The sequence below is a fragment of the Neoarius graeffei genome, chromosome 4, assembly GCF_027579695.1.
Source record: "Neoarius graeffei isolate fNeoGra1 chromosome 4, fNeoGra1.pri, whole genome shotgun sequence".
Classification (NCBI taxonomy): Eukaryota; Metazoa; Chordata; class Actinopteri; order Siluriformes; family Ariidae; genus Neoarius; species Neoarius graeffei.
The window spans coordinates 16,505,333-16,528,340 of record NC_083572.1 but is presented as its reverse complement, the minus strand read 5'-3'; the positions used below and the strand labels follow the sequence as shown (position 1 = coordinate 16,528,340).

Here is a 23,008-nt window from a genome sequence, read left to right as displayed (position 1 = left end):
AGGTCCTTCCACAACATTTCCATTGGATTAAGGTCAGGACTTTGACTTGGCCATTCCAAAACATTAACTTTATTCTTCTTTAACCATTCTTTGGTAGAACGACTTGTGTGCTTAGGGTCGTTGTCTTGCTGCATGACCCACCTTCTCTTGAGATTCAGTTCATGGACAGATGTCCTGACATTTTCCTTTAGAATTCGCTGGTTTAATTCAGAATTAATTGTTCCATCAATGATGGCAAGCCGTCCTGGCCCAGATGCAGCAAAACAGGCCCAAACCATGATACTACCACCACCATGTTTCACAGATGGGATAAGGTTCTTATGCTGGAATGCAGTGTTTTCCTTTCTCCAAACATAATGCTTCTCATTTAAACCAAAAAGTTCTATTTTGATCTCATCCGTCCACAAAACATTTTTCCAATAGCCTTCTGGCTTGTCCACATGATCTTTAGCAAACTGCAGACGAGCAACAATGTTATTTTTGGAGAGCAGTGGCTTTCTCCTTGCAACCCTGCCATGCACACCATTGTTGTTCAGTGTTCTCCTGATGGTGGACTCATGAACATTAACATTAGCCAATGTGAGAGAGGCCTTCAGTTGCTTAGAAGTTACCCTGGGGTCCTTTGTGACCTCGCCGACTATTACACGTCTTGCTCTTGGAGTGATCTTTGTTGGTCGACCACTCCTGGGGAGGGTAACAATGGCCTTGAATTTCCTCCATTTGTACACAATCTGTCTGACTGTGGATTGGTGGAGTCCAAACTCTTTCGAGATGGTTTTGTAACACGAGCGTCAACAACACTTTTTCTGAGGTCCTCAGAAATCTCCTTTGTTCGTGCCATGATACACTTCCACAAACATGTGTTGTGAAGATCAGACTTTGATAGATCCCTGTTCTTTAAATAAAACAGGGTGCCCACTCACACCTGACTCTAATTTCACCTTCAATTTAACTGCTAATCCTAGAGAGAGACATACTTTTGCCACTCACAGATATGTAATACTGGATCATTTTCCTCAATTAAAAAAAAAGTGACCAGGTATAATCTAATATTTTTGTCTCATTTGTTTAACTGGGTTCTTTTAGGACTTAGGTGAAAATCTGATGTTTTAGGTCACATTTATGCAGGAATATACTTTTATAAATGTGCAATACCTCACTCCATAATGTGAAATGCAACACATTCACCTCAGGACTGTGCACCTTACACACAGCACATACACCTCAAGTCTGTGCACCTTACCTTACCTTGCAATACTTCGTAATGTGTAATATTTTATCTTATAATGTGACTGTCTCTGTGCAATACTTTATATCTCACTCCATAATGTGTAACACAACACATACACCCAGGGCCGCTGACAGCTTTGGCTGGGCCCGGGACAAAATGCTCTGAATGGGCCCCCCGGGCCAACCCACACACACACACCCACCTCTCTTATCCCAGTCTCTACTCACTCCAACCCTTAAATGACAGATATTCAAAAACCATTCAACCGGTCAACAACCATTTCATTTTAGCATTTCAACATTTTTACAGTTTTAACATTTTAACAAAAAAAAAAAAAAAAAAAACCAGCAACCTCACACACATTGTGATCCTGTGAAGTAATCCCCAATTTCACTGAATCTTTCCCCCCTGTACTGTAATGGAATAAGTGGTTACTGTTATTTTGTATCCTTTAACCGAACGCCACTAAAATGTATTCTGTTATGCCCCAAGCCTGCATGCGACAGCCCCCGCAATGCCTTCCTAAACTCGTGGATAGTCTACTATAATCACGCGATTGGGGTGCTCTTGAAGGAGCAGCAATGGACGGGGGATTTTGGGCAGGGCTGGGGGCGAACACAGTATAGACCCTTCCCACTGACGTCACCAGAAACCGGAAGTAAACAAACCCTGCGCCATATTGGAAGACCAAATCGGGTTTTCAGAAAAGGAAAGAAAATAAATGCAGGGTCGAAAATAAAAAAAAGGAGGCAGAAAAAGCAAAACTAGTTAAGGTAGGACAAATGGTTACTTTTCTGAGGCAGCCCGCCGTGGCTGCAGGCTTTCAGTTGTGTCATTGAATGGTTACTTTTCTGAGGCAGCCCACCGTGGCTGCCTGCAGGCTTATTTATTATAGCCCATTTAGTTAAAATAGTTGATATAAAATGTTTATAGTTATGTGATGGTTGTCCTCAGTGTTCGAACTATGCCGATATTTTCGGGGGGTCCCTTTTTTTCCCTGGGGGGTGCTTGCGCTTGTCTCGGAGCGCGGATCTTACACACATATCACGCGGACTCCACACCTCCACACACACATCACGTCTGAAGTCATAACTCATCAGGGGAAATCGTGTCCGCACTGGCATGTTCAAAAAACAGCCTTGCGTCAACAATGATACCACACGCAAGAAAAAAAAAAAAAAAAAAAGTCAGGCTACTCAACAACCAACCTGGCAGCAGCAGTCGTTGTCATATCGGTTTATTTTATCTTTGATGTAAACGCAACACTTCGGATATGCAAATGCGTCCCGTTACACACAATTGCTATGTCAATAAACATCATTTTGCCAATATTTTAGAGACCCCCCAACATTTCCCAAATCATGTTTTCAAGGGATCTCATGTCTGTTTCAGGGGATCTCGGATCCCCCGAGTACCCCCGTAGTTCGAACACTGGTTGTCCTGATTTAGACTGGTGTTTTTTGCGTTTGTTTTTTTTTTGGGGGGGTGGGGTGGGGGGTGGGGGTTGCGCGATGTTGCACGGGTCCAGATTAGGGCAGAACCGGCCTTGGCTACATTTCAGGTGTAGTTTCTTTTATGCATGTATGTACTTGCATAGATGTGTACTTGGTCTTCCAATATGGCGACTACCGAAATCTCGCGGCGCGGTGACGTCATGCGGGAAGGGTCTATACTGTGCGTACGTACTGTCCAGTGTGAAAAGCAGAGAAGAACGCACCGCTCGAGAAACGGCGGGATATGATTGCGGGCTAATGTGAATATTCTTAGCTTCAATCAGATATATGAAACGCAATATTATTAAGCCGTTGTGGTTATGAAATGATTCAATGCCCTGTGCGTTTGATATGGTGTTCAGTGTGACTTGCTCTCCCCTCGTTTGTAACATGAATTGCGTGCCGCGCGTGCCTTGGTTGGGGTTACTTTACAGGGCTGGAAAAAGTTGGCCGTGTCTTACCTGGCTCAGCTGCCCCACTGCCTTTGCTAGTACCTGCTGCATCATCCGAATCTTTTTTAAAATATTTATGCAGTGAGCCCCTGAGTCTCTTGGTTTCTTCCTCTCTTTTTCTCTTTTCTTTTCTGTGCTCCTGACTTGTGCATGTTTGCAAATAGCATGCACGCTGACTGTCGAAGCGCTATGATCGAACGATGTCGTTTTTTTCCCCTTAATCAAAGAGTCAGACCAAACCATTTTTGCATTAGGGGTGGTAGGGGGTTCTTGACGCCTTTTTCAAAGACAATAAAGGCAAAAGATCTAGAAATCATTTATTGAATGCAAATATAGCACATTTCTCCCCCAAATCAATAGCCAAGTAAACTAGACCCACCCGCCTAGCGGCCAAAAATATTTTTGCCTAGCAAATGGGTCTAGCCTCGCACCATATAAACAAAAACACCCCGGGCATCAAATCGTGCCCGCCAATCACAACGCAAGGTTTTTGTTTGGATTCTTTGGGCGGGCTTTTGCAGGAGTGACGACAAAGCGCAATAGGAAAGATGGCTACAGCTAGTGAACAGCGCGCGTTTTACTCCGCTTTGGAATCAGTTTTAGAAGAATTAGGCCCTATTTACATCATTTCGAATCAGCGGATCATCAGATTAACGTTTTTAAAACGATTCGTGTACACACAATTTCTGTGCCCGCAACAAAACCGTTCCCCGTGCACACAGCAACGCCAATACACAGATACGCTAATCACATGACTAATTAGACGGCACGTCACATGATCCCAGTGCATATCGGGCATGCGCAAGTCACTCACCACTTGCAAGTGGAAGGATGTCGTTGTAAAAAATGAAGTATGCCAGTCTGTTATCGGCGGTACTGGTACTACAATGACGCCTTTTTTACACCGTGTATGGCCTTCGTGTTTATGCTAGAAGGATCTAACAGTGTTCGGTACACTCTTCACCTCGCAGTGGCATGACCAACGCCAGCGAATCAGGAAGGTGGATGTCACAGTGACGTTGTCCAATGACGTCAGCTAGAGCTCAGCACTGCGTATCCTCGTTCCTCAATGTTTATACAGCACCGGATCAGATACGTACTGGGTTGAATACATGGGCCCTGGCGGATTCAAACTGTTCCGCCTGTGGAATTGTTTTCTGGCGTTTTAATGTGCACGGACAGTGCATCTGCAACGAAAACGATACGGTCTAATGTAAACACCACCTTAGACTTGGAGTTTTCGTTGAAACATGAGCAGGAAGAGGCTCTCCGCTCATTCCTTTTCAAGAAGGACGTTTTCGCTGTTTTGCCGACCGGCTATGGCAAAAAGTCTGATCTACCAGCTGGCTCCGCTCGTAGCCAAAAGGATGGGGCTAGTTTGTGCAGTACGAAGAATTAATAAACAGCTTTGAAACATTACTTTTTGATTGTTTCTTATTTTCCCGTTATTTTAAATTTAAGGGAAATTATTTCACCAAACACCACTAAATAAAAACTCTCAAAAACAGTTTAAGCAAACCCTTGAAAAACACTTGGAAAAAATGTGTATGTGGTACAGACTCCAAACTTGTGGTCATTATCTCCAAACTTCTTAATATCTAGAACCTGTTTATTAATTAATACGCAGTTTGAAAAATTATTTATTTCAAGGCCTCCCCCACTGCTTTCTGTCGCTCTGACTACGTCACTGCTGCGCTGATTGGTCGGAGCGTTGGCCTATACGCACAGAGACAGTTTGAAAGACAGCGGTTTGTTCCTCCTACCCCCTTCGGAAATGTCTACGGATCGAGGCCAGACTAAATATTCACATTTAAGGCCTCTGCATGCTCTTGCGACAAGGCTTTCGCAGATAGCTTTTCACAGACAGTTGTAATTTATCGTTGAGCGGGGAGTAATAGGCGTGTGCGATGTTATTCACCGCCACAACGCAAGGGGGCGCGAAGTCGCTAGGAGTAGTTGGTGGGTGTGGTTAGTGGAGTGTTTATCCTCCGGTTACTTATAATGACTAGAACTGGAGTCGTGTAGATGTACGTACTTCCTCACTTCCTCGATCAACCGCTCTTCGTGCTGCTCCATCTTCGCTCGTGTTTTTAAAAATGTCGGTCGTGAAAACAAAACAAACCGGGAAAGGAGGGAAGCGGAAGTGCGTGTACAGCGGATGTAGAGTGGACCAATCAGAGCCCTCTTGTCTGCGAGGCTTCTGCGGTGGTCACAATTTTTGGGAGGTGCGCGCAGAGCGTCTGCGAAGGTGGGGGGGCTACGCAGACACTGTCTGCGACGCTATCTGCAAGGACTGGGTTGTCAGCATAAATTGGCCTTTAGTCTGGCTTGCCAGGCTACCAAATCAACACATTTTGAAATGAAATAAAATAATTTAATCGCAACTTCATGAGAGCCCAATTCTGGGCCCGGGACAACTTACACATTACCCGTTTGTCCCCCCCTATCGGCGGGCCTGCATACACCTCAGACTGTGCACCTTACCTCCCCCTTCTCTCTCTCTCTCCACGCTGTTTGTACTGTTATTGGAAATGCTTTAATCTCATTGTACATATGTAGAGTGACAATAAAAGGCATTCTATTCTATAATATAGAAAATTCTAAAGGATTCACAAACTTTGAAGCACCGCTGTAAGTCGGACAGAAACTCGGAGTAATTCAGGATTCAGCTAAATGACAGGACTTGCCTTCTTGTTTGCTAAACTTTAGCTAGCGAACTCCTTAAGCTAATGTTCACTCTATGAGCAACAGCTCTTGAAGCTAACTCTACTCAACACTTCACACTGCTTCCTCCTCGGTAAAGAGGAAACCGCTTCAGCAGGCCACTCCGGGCAGTCCTGCTTGTGTTTACACGCTGAATGAGCTCACAGCGCGTGCCGGGTCTCTGTCCCAAGGCCGCCATATTGTTTCGTATATCTATATATATATTTTTTTTACCTTGTACACGGTGACAGACCGCGCGGAGTCGGTAACAATCACACGGTCCTCATCCCCGTCCGGCTCGAGTCCCTGAATCCCAGAGTCTGTTGAGTTCTGCGTCGGCACGAGCCCGCACAGCGTGTACGCCTCAAACAGCGCCGCCATGTTTCTGAGCGACACTTACAAAACATCGCGAGATTGCACGACGAGATGACACGAACCAATCCGCAACGGCGTTGTGACCTGAACATTTTACTGAGCGATCATCAATCACTCACACTGCCACCTAATGTCCCGGATGATACATTTTAAAAAAGTATATATATAAATTTTGGCTCGTCTATTCTATTCGAATCGAATAATCTACGCTAAAGTGTATGAAATACACGACCGTTCAAAAGTTTGGGGTCACTCAGACAATTTTGTGTTTTCCATGAAAAGTCACACTTTTATTTACCACCATAAGTCGTAAAATGAATAGAAAATATAGTCAAGACATTTTTCTGAGGGCGGCATGGTGGTGTAGTGGTTAGCGCTGTCGCCTCACAGCAAGAAGGTCCTGGGTTCGAGCCCCAGGGCCGGCGAGGGCCTTTCGGTGTGGAGTTTGCATGTTCTCCCCGTGTCCGCGTGGGTTTCCTCCGGGTGCTCCGGTTTCCCCCACAGTCCAAAGACATGCAGGTTAGGTTAACTGGTGGCTCTAAATTGACCGTAGGTGTGAATGTGAGTGTGAATGGTTGTTTGTGTCTATGTGTCAGCCCTGTGATGACCTGGTGACTTATCCAGGGTGTACCCCGCCTTTCGCCCATAGTCAGCTGGGATAGGCTCCAGCTTGCCTGCGACCCTGTAGAAGGATAAAGCGGCTACAGATAATGAGATGAGATGAGGCATTTAATCGACCCCACAAATGTGATGCTCCAGAAACTCAATCTGCTCAAAGGAAGGTCAGTTTTATAGCTTCTCTAAGGTGGTGTTTACATTAGACCGTATCCGTCTCGTTTTCGTCACGGATGCACTGTCCGTTCACATTAAAACGCCGGGAAACGACTCCACAGGCGGAACAACTTGAATCCGCCAGGGCCCACGTATTCAATCCATTACGTATCTGATCCGGTGCTGTGTAAATATTGAGAAACAAGGATACGCACAGGACAACGTCACTGTGACATCCACCTTCTTGATTCGCTGGCGTTGGTCATGTGACGCGACTGCTGAAAAACGGCGCGGACTTCACTTCCTGCTATTTGTCCCGAATCACTGCTCGTGCGCTTCACTCACACGCTCTGTGAGCTGCGCAGGGCCGGAGTGCGCACCCTCCAGAGGGCACTCGCTGTTCAGGGCGGAGTGATTTGGAGCACAGGATGCCTGCGGAGCCGAGCGTATCCGTGTATTGGCGTTGCTGTGTGCACGCGAATCGTTTTAAAAACATTAATCTGATGATCCGCTGATACGGTCTAATGTAAACACCACCTAAAGAGCTAAACTGTTTTCAGCTGTGCTAACATGATTGTACAAGGGTTTTCTAATCATCCATTAGCCTTCTGAGGCAATGAGCAAACACATTGTACCATTAGAACACTGGAGTGAGAGTTGCTGGAAATGCCCTTACGAAAATCTACCATGGTTTACTATGGTTTTACCATGGTTTTTACGTAGTAACCATGATTCTACCATGGTACCTCATGGTTATTCTCAGTACTATGAACCAACCATAGTATTACTATGGTTCATCCATGGTAGTAACCATGGATCTACTATGGTATTTCATGGTGATTCTAAGCATGGCCGTAACTACCATTGAGGACACCGAGGTCATGTCCTCGGTATTTTTTTCAGAAATTTCAAATTGGTCTATGCTGAATTCGAGCAGTGATCAATGTAAAACGCAGCGTCCACAACCACAAGTCATCTGTATTTCCCCCCAATAAAATTCACATTCGTCTAATCTCATCTCATCTCATCTCATTATCTCTAGCCGCTTTATCCTTCTACAGGGTCGCAGGCAAGCTGGAGCCTATCCCAGCTGACTAAGGGCGAAAGGCGGGGTACACCCTGGACAAGTCGCCAGGTCATCACAGGGCTGACGCAGACAACCATTCACACTCACATTCACACCTACGGTCAATTTAGAGTCACCAGTTAACCTAACCTGCATGTCTTTGGACTGTGGGAGAAACCGGAGCACCCGGAGGAAACCCACGCGGACACAGGGAGAACATGCAAACTCCACACAGAAAGGCCCTCGCCGGCCCCGGGGCTCGAACCCAGGACCTTCTTGCTGTGAGGCGACAGCGCTAACCACTACACCACCGTGCCACCCACATTCGTCTAATGTCATCTGAAATCTCTCAGCCTCTATCTCTATCGTTGCCGTGTCTAACGCAGCGTCACATGACGTAGCCTATACTAGTGTCGGCCGGGGAAGTTGGGTTTTGGATAAAACAGGCAGGGTGTAGTCTACGCTCTATCACATATGCCTACCTAACCTAATGTAGGCTAATAGTCACATCGCATTATAGAGCGCACATAACTCTCTCTTTCTCTCTCACTCACTCACTCACTCTAGCCTGGGAAATCCCATGCTGCTTTGCACAATCGTTCCGATCTGATTTCACTTGTGATATGGTCTGGTGTTAACCAGACTAACTCACTCACACACAGACACACAAATACAGACATACACACAAATAATACACTCTCACACACTCTCTCTAATACATAGTCTTCACACAGAACTAATAGCCCTACATTCTAATGTAATTTAAGATAATGAAATGTAAATAATGCCAATTCGGGTAGCTGAGCAATACACTCAGTTCAGTTCAGTTTTGACTTTTATGTCAGACAAAACTCCACAGTTATGATGGTAGAATTCATCTCATCTCATCTCATTATCTGTAGCCACTTTATCCTTCTACAGGGTCGCAGGCGAGCTGGAGCCTATCCCAGCTGACTACGGGCGAAAGGCGGGGTACACCCTGGACAAGTCGCCAGGTCATCACAGGGCTGACACATAGACACAGACAACCATTCACACTCACATTCACACCTACGGTCAATTTAGAGTCACCAGTTAACCTAACCTGCATGTCTTTGGACTGTGGGGGAAACCAGAGCACCCGGAGGAAACCCACGCGGACACGGGGAGAACATGCAAACTCCGCACAGAAAGGCCCTCGCCGGCCCCGGGGCTCGAACCCAGGACCTTCTTGCTGTGAGGCAACAGCGCTAACCACTACACCACCGTGCCGCCCCGATGGTAGAATTGTTAAAGTAAATGTGTTGTGAGTCAAACTTACATTACAGGCAGTGGTGAGAACACTCTGTTTCAGAGAATGCATGCAAATGGATCTCAATTCAAGACAGCCAGATAGACTGATGCCTTTACATTACTGCTCAGAATGTCTCTACACATACAGACACCCACAAATAACACACAAACTAACTCTCTCTCTCTCACACACACACACTCACACTATTATGATAAGGTGTAATACTAAAGCTTACAATTCAGCAGTTCACAACCTTTCTGTCATGTGTATGCTTCAATGTAAATAATGCCAATACTTTAGGTAACTGGTACTTTAGGTATGTATACTCAGTTCAAGAGTTCACTACCTTTCTACTTTTATGTCAGATAAAACACCACAGTTATGGTGCCACAGTTTTAGAATTGTTAAAATAAATGTGTTCACCACCAAATCTATCCTTGGTTTGTTATTTATTTATTCATTCATTCATTCATTCATTCATTTATTTATTTATTTAAGTTCTGCCGGTGGTGGTGGTGGTGGTGGGGGGCACGTGCTTCGATGCTGTCAGCCATGCTTGACCTCGGTATTTGAAAAATCCTGGCTACGGCCCTGATTCTAAGTACTATGAACCAACCATAGCATTACTGTGGTTTGTCCATAGTACTGCAGTAGCTGTGGTAGCATCATAGTTGTATGTGTAATAGGTCATAGTAACTACGAAATTAGTTTAAAAAGGGATAGTATGGTTTTTAAAAGGATGCACTAACTGTAGTATTACCATGCTTTCGTCCAACAGTCAATGCTGTAGAGAAGGATCTCGATTAACAGCCCAGATACATTAACATTTACTTAGAATCTAAAAATTTAAGTGAACATTGAGGTAAAATGCACCATGGTTTTCATGGTTACCCAAAAAAACCATGAATAACTATAAACCATGGTAAAACCATGGTTAGTTTTCATAGTAAAACCATGGTTAATTTTCGTAAGGGGGCCTCTATACACCTATGGAGATATTGCACCAAAAACCAGACATTTGCAGCTAGAATAGTCATTTACCACATTAGCAATGTATAGAGTGGATTTCTGATTAGTTTAAAGTGATCTTCATTGAAAAGAACAGTGCTTTTCTTTCAAAAATAAGGACATTTCAAAGTGACCCCAAACTTTTCAACGGTAGTGTAAATGCAATGAAAAACTGTTGTTAATTGTAGGTCATCTTCTTTCAGCTGCTCCCAATCTTCCGTATCCTTATTTTATTTTATTTATTTGCACAAGATAAAAGAAATTTACAAGATAAACATAAATGGAACAAAAATAGAAAACGTGCTGGGGGAAGAAAAAATAAAGCACAATGGCTTGTTCTAATTTTTCCCCCATTTAAATTAACAAGTAATTAATACAAATTTAAACTATATTAACAATAGTAAATAATAACAAATAATTATATATTAAACTGTAACTGGTATCATAACTGAAATAAACAAAATGTCAATTGCAGATAAAATACAAGTTAATGAGTGAAAATAAGAAATGGATAAAATGTAACCTAGGATCTATACAGTACATAAAGTAAAAAAGTGTAATTGATTGATTTCAAATGGTGAATAAATATTGTACTAATAATAGAGGCGGCACGGTGGTGTAGTGGTTAGCGCTGTCGCCTCACAGCAAGAAGGTCCTGGGTTCGAGCCCCGTGGCCGGCGAGGGCCTTTCTGTGCGGAGTTTGCATGTTCTCCCCGTGTCCACGTGGGTTTCCTCCGGGTGCTCCGGTTTCCCCCACAGTCCAAAGACATGCAGGTTAGGTTAACTGGTGACTCTAAATTGACCGTAGGTGTGAATGTGAGTGTGAATGGTTGTCTGTGTCTATGTGTCAGCCCTGTGATGACCTGGCGACTTGTCCAGGGTGTACCCCACCTTTCGCCCGTAGTCAGCTGGAATAGGCTCCAGCTTGCCTGCGACCCTGTAGAAGGATAAAGCGGCTACAGATAATGAGATGAGATGAGATGAATTCTACCATCATAACTGTGGAGTTTTGTCTGACATAAAAGTCAAAACTGAACTGAACTGAGTGTATTGCTCAGCTACCTGAATTGGCATTATTTACATTTCATTATCTTAAATTACATTAGAATGTAGGGCTATTAGTTCTGTGTGAAGACTATGTATTAGAGAGAGTGTGTGAGAGTGTATTATTTGTGTGTATGTCTGTATTTGTGTGTCTGTGTGTGAGTGAGTTAGTCTGGTTAACACCAGACCATATCACAAGTGAAATCAGATCGGAACGATTGTGCAAAGCAGCATGGGATTTCCCAGGCTAGAGTGAGTGAGTGAGTGAGAGAGAAAGAGAGAGTTATGTGCGCTCTATAATGCGATGTGACTATTAGCCTACGTTAGGTTAGGTAGGCATATGTGATAGAGCGTAGACTACACCCTGCCTGTTTTATCCAAAACCCAACTTCCCCGGCCGACACTAGTATAGGCTACGTCACGTGACGCTGCGTTAGACACGGCAACGATAGAGATAGAGGCTGAGAGATTTCAGATGACATTAGACGAATGTGAATTTTATTGGGGGGAAATACAGATGACTTGTGGTTGTGGACGCTGCGTTTTACATTGATCACTGCTCGAATTCAGCGTAGACCAATTTGAAATTTCTGAAAAAAATACCGAGGACATGACCTCGGTGTCCTCAATGGTAGTTACGGCCATGCTTAGAATCACCATGAAATACCATAGTAGATCCATGGTAATACTATGGTTGGTTCATAGTACTTAGAATCACCATGAAATACCATAGTAGATCCATGGTTACTACCATGGATAAACCATAGTAATACTATGGTTGGTTCATAGTACTGAGAATAACCATGAGATACCATGGTAGAATCATGGTTACTACGTAAAAACCATGGTAAAACCATAGTAAACCCATACATTTGTGGGTTTCGTACCGATACAGTTATACCGCTACAGTACCGGTATAGTTGCTAGTGTGGACAGGTGTTGCGGTACGAAAGTAGTTTCGTATCGGTACAAAATCCCTAGTGTGGACAGGGTATAATGGGGAGTTCCAGGTATACACTGAGTGCAGAATTATTAGGCAAGTGAGTATTTTGACCACAACATCCTTTTAATGCATGTTGTCCCACTCCAAGCTGTTTAGGCTTGAAAGCCTACTACCAATTAAGTATATCAGGTGCTGTGCATCTGTGTAATGAGAGGGGGTGTGGTCTAATGACATCAACACCCTATATCAGGTGTGCATAATTATTAGGCAACCTCTTTTCCTCTGGCAAAATGGGTCAGAAGAGAGATCTGACAGACTTTGAAAAGTCTAAAATTGTGAGATGTCTTGCAGACGGATGCAGCACTCTTGAAATTGCGAAGATGTTGAAACGTGATCACCGAACAATCAAGCGTTTCATTGCAAATAGTCAACAGGGTCGAAAGAAGCGTGCGGGGAAAAAAAAGGCGCAAAATAACTGCACATGATCTGTGGAAAATCAAGCGTGAAGCTAACAAGCAGCCATTAGCATCCAGTTCTGCCATATTCCAGAGTTGCAACATTCCTGGAGTGTCAAAGAGTACAAGGTGTGCAATACTGAGGGACATGGCCAAGGTAAGGAAGGCTGAAAAACGACCACCACTGAGTAAGGCACACAAGATAAAACGTCAAGACTGGGCCAAGAAATATCTTAAGACTGATTTTTCTAAGGTGCTGTGGTGTGATGAGATGAGAGTGACTCTTGATGGGCCAGATGAATGGGCCTGTGGCTGGATCAGTAATGGGCACAGAGCTCCACTCCGACTCAGACGCCAGCAAGGTGGAGGTGGAGTACTGCTATGGGCTGGTATCATCAAAGATGAGCTTGTTGGACCTTTTCGAGTTGAGGATGGACTCAAACTCAACTCCCAGACCTACTGCCAGTTCCTGGAAGAAACCTTCTTCAAGCAGTGGTATAGGAAAAAGTCAGCATCTTTCAAGAAGAACATGATTTTCATGCAGGATAATGGCTCCATCTCATGCGTCCAAATACTCCACTGCGTGGCTAGCCAGTAAAGGCCTGAAAGGTGAAAAAAATAATGACATGGCCCCCTTGTTCACCTGACCTAAACCCCATAGAGAACCTGTGGTCCATTATAAAACGTGAGGTCTACAAAGAGGGAAAACAGTACACCTCTCTGAACAGCGTCTGGGAGGCCGTGGTTGCTGCTGCACACAATGTTGGTCGTGAACAGATAAAGAAATTGACAGAATCTATGGATGGAAGGCTTTTGAGTGTCCTCATGAAGAAGGGTGGCTATATTGGTCACTGATTTGTTTTTGTTTTGTGTTTGAATGTCAGATATGTTTATTTGCAAATCTGGAGTTGTCATATCAGTGTACCTGGTGAAAATAAATAAGTGAAATGGCTACATATTTGGTTTTTATTAAGTTGCCTAATAATTCTGCACAGTGAAAGTTACCTGAACACATACATATTCTCCTAAAATGGCCAAAACTAAAAACACCCCACTCTAACTTCCATACATATTCAGCTTTGATATTTATGAGTCTTTTTGTTTGATTGAGAACATAGTTGTTGTTCAATAATAAAACTAATCCTCAAAAATACAACTTGCCTAATAATTCTGCACTCCGTGCATATATCCTCTTGTGGATCAAAAGCAACCCTAAGGAGAGTTGTTGAGGTCACATGGGTTGTTGAGTCATCCTGTACACCAGACCTGGGCATTTTACGGCCCGCGGGCCGCATCCGGCCCTTTGGTTCATTCTGACTGGCCCGTGTAAGGTTAATTAGAAATTACAATAACGTATTTTCTAATTTTACCCCATGCATAGACTGAATGTGCATTGCTTTTACTTTGAAGTTGTGTTCAACAAAAATGCAATGCGCGCGACATGAACATGACATGAAATCCCACGAAACCTAATCCCGCGATAACTACTCCTGTAATTTGTCCAGACCAACCACAAACTTGTATCCTTCAAACGGTCCAGCCAATCACATAGTGTGATGTCACCAGCAGGCGCTGGAGCCCGAGCCGATCTGTAGATCTGATACCTACACCGAATCAATGTTGTTGGGAGCAGATCACAAGAAGACTTTAGCCCCCAAAATGTCTGCAAAAAGAAGAAAGGTAGATGCCGAATGCAGGGCTTTCAACAAAACATGGACTGCTAAGTATTTATTTACTGAAGTCAGAGATAAAGCCGTGTGTTTAGTTTGCGGAGAGCGGATCGCCGTGTTCCAAGATGACAATTTGAGTCGGCATTACCAGACGAAGCACGCTGAGAAATACGGAAACTTGACTAATGCTAAAATAGCGCGGACATCGGAAGCTTTGCTGGCTAAGCTAGAAAAGCAGCAAGGCTTTTTTACCAAGCGTCACACCTCCAGGGATTCAGCAACCAAGACCAGCTTTGTGCTTTCCCACAAAATCGCTAAAAACAGTCAGCCATTCGCGGAGGGGGAATTTGTGAAAGAGTGCTTGGTGGACTTGGTGCTTGATATTTGGAGTAGAAAGAGAATATTGTGATGTCTTTATTGTGTTTTGGGGTGAATGTGACTGAAAAAAAAAAAAGGTACAAACGTTCACATTTTGTTAACCATTGTTTTGGGAAATTTGATTGAATAAATGACATTTTTTGTAAGGCAACCTCGTTTTTTCCATACTCTTACCAGTCTTAGCAGCTTGTAAAAACAATGTTATTTACTGCTTTATATAAAGAAATACAATTAATATTATGCAGAATTTAGTTCAGCCTTTTGGTCCGGCCCTCCACAAAATTTTCTGTTTCTCATGTGGCCCCATGGAAAAAATAATTGCCCACCCCTGCTGTACACGTAGGTCACTGGGGGCCAGGTGTGAATAGTGTTAGCAGCCTGGTTTACATTAGACCGTATCAGCGGATCATCAGATTAACGTTTTTAAAAATGATTAGCGTGCACACAGCAACGCCAATACACGATTCGCGTGCACACAGCAACACCAATACACGGATACGCTCGGCTCCGCAGGCATCCTGCGCTCCAAATCACTCCGCCCTGAACAGCAAGTGCCCTCTGGAGGGTGCGCACTCCGGCCCTGCGCAGCTCACAGAGCGCGCGAGTGAAGTGCACGAGCAGTGATTCGGGACTGAGCCGCTGTGTGTGATCCCAGTGCATATCGGGCATGCGCATCACTTACCACTTGCAAGTGGAAGGATGGCAAGCCTAAAGACAATCATAACTACACAATGGGCAGTATTTTCATCAGTATTTGCAGTATGTTCATACTTTTATACTCTTTAATGAAAGGTGATACAAGGCGGAAGTCCGCACCAGCGAATCAGGAAGGTGGATGTCACAGTGATGTTGTCCAATGACGACGTCAGCTAGAGCTCAGCACAGCGTATCCGCGTTTTCTCAATGTTTACACAGCACCGGAACAGAGACGAACTGGGTTGAATAAGTGGGCTCTGGCGGATTCCCGTTTCCCGGCATTTTAATGTGAACGGACAGTGCATCCGCGAAGAAAACGAGACAGATACGGTCTAATGTAAACTTGGCCTAAAGAATCGTTAGGGTGATCTGTGGGTCGTTAGCGCTCTCCACCATCACATGAGTCATTGAAGTCAGCCGAGTTTTGGTGTGGATGTGTATTCAGTTTTCTGGGAAGTGTGCCAAGAACTGCATTGTAGGTGGCTGATAAGTGGTGTCTCAGACCACCTCCTCTGTTCATTGATGGTCATTCCAGGTTGCTGAAGATGGCTTCTTTTATTCCCGGCCCCCAGTGACCTACACCTACAGGATGACCCATGTGACCTCAATGACTCTCCTTAGGGTTGCTTTTGATCCGCTAGAGGTTAAATACCTGGAACTCCTCACTAGTCAGACAGAACCGAAGAAGTCTTTCGGATGAGAGGTGAAATGTCTTCAAAAATTTCAAGCAAGTCCAGTTGCCTTCTTTAGCACCATCAGCCCACTAGATGGTGTTTCTAGATCAGCTTCATTAGATGGCAGCTCAGTGGTCGAGAAACATCGCTTTACACCATTATTCACAGTAAACTTTCCAATTTGTGCATATTTTTCAATCTATAAATAACTTTTTCCACTTATTTCTGTAAAATAATACTCAATTATTGATACAAATACTTCTAAATGGACATGATAAGCAATTCAGTGTGCATATTTACTAGACGTAAGCCCTTTCTCACCAAATCAAATCACTCCATCCATCCAAGCCTGACTAAATTCACCCAAACCATGTTGCAAAACATGCCATGGTTTGAGGAGACCAAGTGAGAACCTTTTGGACATACAGTCGTGTTCAAAATAATAGCAGTGTGTTTAAAAACGTGAGTAAAGCTCAAAATCCTTATAATAGTTTTTATTTCCATGCATTGGGAACACTGCACATTATATTCTACATCAAAACATGAAGAAAAATGTATCAATGTTTTAATTACTTTACAGAAAATGAAGAAAAATGAATTTTGGGCTGTTCAAAAAAAAAAAAAGCAGTGTCTGCATTTTTCATTACAAACTCAAATATTTACTGTATAAACTGAAAAAATCTTTAGGATTTAGCGTTCTTGTGGATCACTAAACTAATATTTAGTTGTATAACCACGATTTCTGAGAACTTCTGGCACCTGTGAACAGGTATTCCAGCCCAGGATGATTTGACAACATTCCACAATTCCTCTGCATTTCTTGGTTTTGCCTCAGAAACAGAATTTTTGATGTCACCCCACAAGTTTTCTATCGGCTTAAGGTCCGGGGATTGGGCTGGCCACTCCATGACTTTCATTTTGCTGGTCTGGAACCAAGATGCTGCTCGCTTACTGGTGTGTTTGGGGTCGTTGTCTTTTTGAAACACCTATTTCAAGGGCATTTCCTCTTCATCATAAGGCAACATGACCTCCTCAAGTATTTAGATATATGCAAACTGATCCATGATCCCTGGTATGCGATAAATAGGCCCGACACCATAGTAAGAGAGACATCCCCATATCATGATGCTTGCACTACCATGCTTCACTGTCTTCAGAGTGTACTGTGGCTTGAATTCACTGTCTGGGGGTCGTCTGACAAACTGTCTGTGGCCCTTGGACCCAGAAAGAACAATCTTACTTTCATCAGTCCACAAAATGTTTCTCCATTTCTCTTTAAGCCAGTCAATGTGTTCTTTGGCAAATTGTATACTCTTCAGGACGTCTTTTTTTTTTTAACAGTCGGACTTTGCGGGAGCTTCTTGCCGATAGATTAGCTTCACACAGGCGTCTTCTAATCGTCACAGTACTCACAGGTAACTTCAGACCGTCTTTGATCACCCTGGAGCTGATCATTGGCTGAGTCTTTGCCATTCTGGCTATTCTTCGATCCATTCGAATGGTAGTCTTCTGTTTTCTTCCACGTCTCTCTGGCTTTGCTGTCCATTTTAAAGCATTGGAGATCCTTTTAGCCGAGCAGCCTATCATTTTCTGCACTTCTTTATGCGTTTTCCCCTCTCCAATCAACGTTTTAATCAAAACACGCTGTTCTTCTGAACAATGTCTGGAACGACCCATGTTTCTCAGGTTTTCAGAGAGAAATGGATGTACAACATGTGCTGGCTTCATCCTTAAATTAGGGCCACCTGACTGACACCTGTTTTTTCACAGAATGAATGGCCTCACTAATTAAACTCCACACTGCTATTATTTTGAACACGTCCCTTTCACTTAATTATTCAATTACACAGACTCAGGAGCATGCATATCATGAATGTTGGGTCTGTTGGTTTTCTACGACTTTACTACACCTACTGGTAAATTATTTGCCATGTAGTAATATAATTTCTACCAAAAGCAGTGATTGATCTGGTTAGTCATGTTGGACTGCTATTATTTTGAACACAACTGTAACTCCAAAACATATCTTTCTCACAAAAACAAGATGGCTTAAATCACCCAAACACCACCATACCCAGAGTGAAGCATGGTGGTGGCAGCATCCTGCAACATAGCTTCCTCTCTTCAGTAGAAGGAATCATGGATAGCTCCAAACACCAATCTGTTTTTGCACAAAACCTGCATGTTTCACGGTTTCTTGCATGCCCTGCCCTTTTCAAATCTCCCCACAACATTTCAATGGGGTTCAAATCTGGGCTTTGATGAGGCCATTCCATAACCCTCCACCTTTTTTTTTGGATTTGCTTGTTTATCTTATCTTGTTGAAAGGTCCACCTCTGGTTCAACTTCTGAACAGATGGCCTCATATTATCTTCAGGCACTCTTTGATCCATCCATCCATCATCCATTATCCATAACCGCTTATCCTGTGCAGGGTCGCGGGCAAGCTGGAGCCTATCTCAGCTGACTATGGGTGAGAGGCAGGGACCCTGGACAAGTCACCAAATCCTTGCAGGGCTATCTCATAGACACAAAACGACCAGTCACACTCACACCTATGGTCAATTTAGAGCCACCAGTTGGCTTAACCTGCATGTCTTTGGACTGTGGGGGAAACAGGAGCACCTGGAGGAAACCCATGCAGACATGGGGAGAACATGCAAACTCCACACAGAAAGTCCCCCGTCGGCTGCTGGGCTCAAACCCAGAACTTTCTTGCTGTGAGGCGACAGTGCTAACCACTACACCACCATGCCGCCCTGCACTCTTTGATATGATTCAGAATTCATTAGTTGAATCAATGAATGCAAACTTCCCTGGCCTTGGACCAGCGAAGCAACCCCAAACCATAACATTTCCATCACCATGCTTCACAGTTGGTATAAGGTTCTTCTCCTGAAAAGCTGTCTTTGGTCTGCGCCACACGTGTACTCTTACCGTAGCCAAACAACTCTACCTTTGACTCGTCTGTCCAGAGAATGTTATTCCAAAAGATTCATTCCTTTTGAACAGCAAATGTTTTTTCCTGGCATGCCTTCCATGCAGTTCAAATTTGTCCAATCTCTTTCCAATTGTAGACGTATGCACTTTCACACCAACAGTTGCAAGAGTTACCCGAGGATCCAGTGATGAAATTTTGGGGGTTTTGGAGACTTCTTTTAGCATTAAAGAGGCTGCTCTTGGGCTGAATTTGCTGGGGCGGCCAATCGTGGACAAATTTGCTGGACAAGTTGTTTGAAATATACACCACTTGTAGATGATTTATTTCTAACAATTTAGAGATCCTTTTAAACCTCTTGCCAGATTCATAGGCATCCACAACCTTTTTTCTGAGGTCCTTCAAGAGCTCTTTAGAGCTTGGTATGATGACACCACACATTTTAATAGCAAAGAGACCCGAAATGTCAGGTTTCAATAAGACTGGTTCCACCTGCAGGAGATTAGAATCAATGGCACCTGATCTGGAATGCCTGATTCTAATTTTATTGACTTGAAAGTGAGATGAATGTAAGGGTATGTGTACGTACTTTTTTTAAAGTTTGAAAATGACTACAAAATGTCAATTTTGAGTGTCGTTTGCTGGAGGATATTACCTTGATCTGTAGACACTGTCATACAGAGTGAAACGTTTGTTTGTTTAAATATGTTGAGAAAAGTCTACAATTTCTAAGGGATGTACTTACTTTTTCACACGACTAAATCCTGTTGAAAACCTTTGGAATGGTTTGGAAAAGGGCTGTGCACAGGAGATTCCCTAATCAATACAACTGCCAAATGAAGCTATGCCATGTTGGTAGACTCTTACCTAAAAAGATCGAGTGTTGTAATAAAAGTAAAATGTACTAAAAACAAACAAACCCCTACACTTATGCAAATACAGTGGTGCTTGAAAGTTTGTGAACCCTTTAGAATTTTCTATATTTCTGCATAAATATGACCTAAAACATCAGATTTTCACACAAGTCTAAAAGTAGATAAAGAGAACCCAGTTAAACAAATGAGACAAAAATATTATACTTGGTCATTTATTTATTGAGGAAAATGATCCAATATTACATATCTGTGAGTGGCAAAAGTATGTGAACCTCTAGGATTAGCAGTTAATTTGAAGGTGAAATTAGAGTCAGGTGTTTTCAATCAATGGGATGACAATCAGGTGTGAGTGGGCACCCTGTTTTATTTAAAGAACAGGGATCTATCAAAGTCTGATCTTCACAACACATGTTTGTGGAAGTGTATCATGGCACGAACAAAGGAGATTCCTGAGGACCTCAGAAAAAGTGTTGTTGATGCTCATCAGGCTGGAAAAGGTTACAAAACCGTCTCTAAAGAGTTTGGACTTCACCAATCCACAGTCAGACAGATTGTGTACAAATGGAGGAAATTCAAGACCATTGTTACCCTCCCCAGGAGTGGTCGACCAACAAAGATCACTCCAAGAGCAAGGCGTGTAATAGTCGGCAAGGTCACAAAGGACCCCAGGGTAACTTCTAAGCAACTGAAGGCCTCTCTCGCATTGGCTAATGCTAATGTTCATGAGTCCACCATCAGGAGAACACTGAACAACAATGGTGTGCATGGCAGGGTTGCAAGGTGAAAGCCACTGCTCTCCAAAAAGAACATTGTTGCTCATCTGCAGTTTGCTAAAGATCACATGGACAAGCCAGAAGGCTATTGGAAAAATGTTCTGTGGACGGATGAGACCAAAATAGAACTTTTTGGTTTAAATGAGAAGCGTTATGTTTGGAGAAAGGAAAACACTGCATTCCAGCATAAGAACCTTATCCCATCTGTGAAACATGGTGGTGGTAGTATCATGGTTTGGGCCTGTTTTGCTGCATCTGGGCCAGGACGGCTTGCCATCGTTGATGGAACAATGAATTCTGAATTATATCAGTGAATTCTAAAGGAAAAATATCAGGACATCTGTCCATGAACTGAATCTCAAGAGAAGGTGGGTCATGCAGCAAGACAACGACCCTAAGCACACAAGTCGTCCTACCAAAGAATGGTTAAAGAAGAATAAAGTTAATGTTTTGGAATGGCCAAGTCAAAATCCTGACCTTAATCCAATTGAAATATTGTGGAAGGACCTGAAGCGAGCAGTTCATGTGAGGAAACCCACCAACATCCCAGAGTTGAAGCTGTTCTGTACGGAGGAACGGGCTAACATTCCTCCAAGCCGGTGTGCAGGACTGATCAACAGTTACCGCAAATGTTTAGTTGCAGTTATTGCTGCACAAGGGGGTCACACCAGATACTGAAAGCAAAGGTTCACATCCTTTTGCCACTCAGATATGTAATATTGGATCATTTTCCTCAATAAATAAGTGAGCAAGTATCATATATTTTTGTCTCATTTGTTTAACTGGGTTCTCTTTATCTACTTGTGTGAAAATCTGATGTTTTAGATCATATTTATGCAGAAATATAGAAAATTCTAAAGGGTTCACAAATTTTCAAGCACCACTGCAAGTTATTGTATTCCCAATACAATATTCCAAAAACAAACCCTTTTCCATTTCATTTTCCCCAGAATTGTGTAGGTTGCTGTATCGCATGAAAGGTGGACAAAAGGTCTGACGTGATTTATCTTGGTTTAATTTTTTTTCCCTACATCACAAAACTCTACAATTTTTACCATGGTGTGTAGATTAATTTTTTTTAAATATCCTCTGAAAAAGGCATCAACAAATAATTCACATTACTTTTTGCTCCAAGGATGAAAGCGTGTATAACCGATACGAGGAATCTGATCCTCTTATATTGCCAGATAAGATCGACTTTTGGTTTAAGTTCCTCAGCTATCTGAGCTGTACTACTTTGTTCTAACCTCATAATTTCACCATTAAAGTCTCCCAAATGAATAAAGATACGTTAAATATGCTTATGCTGCTCAATGGTAACGATTACCGATAGACTTCTTAATTTGTAAGAAACATTCATGCAGGAAATCACCCCCCCCCCCCAAAAAAAAAAAAAATTGACATGAGCAACACAAGTTACATCATAGCAAGTCAGTTTTTATTTGCTACAAGATTTAGGAAAACAATAATTACAACGAATCAGAAGAAAATATACAAGAACCTAAAGAGGCCAAAAAGGATGGCACTTGGTCGTGGATGAAGACTATTACGGAGAAGGCTGCCTTGGTAGGCAACATGACATCACCAGAAATTTATGGCTAAAATGAAAAACACTTGGTCCTCTCTTTTAGGCCTGGACGGCGAAGCAAGACTCGAGGAATGAAACGGAAAATCGAAGACTTCTAGAACTCAGCATGCTAATTAATTTTTTTTTAAAAGATAAAATGCTAAACCTGTATGGAATCAATTTTGTGCCAAAATGTTCATACAATACTTTTGAAATATCAAACAAAAATGACAAATCAAAATACAAAAAAAAAGTACATTTTTTTAGACTGGCAAACAAATTATTCGTGTAATCGTGTAAAATATCAGTCTATTACTCTTCAGAAACCTTTTATTTTTGTTCCGCGTCTTTCTCAGTTTGGTTTGACGTAATTTATTTTGGTTGCAATTCCAGCTTTCTCGTTTGCGCTCCCTGACTTTTTGCTTGCAGTTTTGGCACAAACTTGACGTGTGGGTGGGCTGTCCAGGAATGCATTCCCATTGGGTAACTTGTGTTTGACTGACAGCTACGCTCAGCGATTCCCCCGGAGGCTGTTGCGGCCATTTCCTACTCGGATTTTGTACTACTGCAACGCATACAACACATTTGTCCCGTACTTACACTTTGTTGAATTAATTCAGTAT

General features: G+C 42.9%; 1 protein-coding gene across 1 annotated transcript in view; it reads right to left on the bottom strand.

Annotated features, from left to right (window-relative positions):
- Nucleotides 1-6,268, bottom strand: part of nol11 (nucleolar protein 11) — a 49,247-nt gene extending 42,979 nt beyond the window's left edge. The window contains exon 1 of the mRNA XM_060918939.1: nt 6,114-6,268. Within this exon, the coding sequence (XP_060774922.1) occupies nt 6,114-6,260 (147 nt within the window). The 5' untranslated portion in view covers nt 6,261-6,268. The remainder of the gene's footprint in view (nt 1-6,113) is intronic.
- Nucleotides 6,269-23,008: the final 16,740 nt, after the last annotated feature.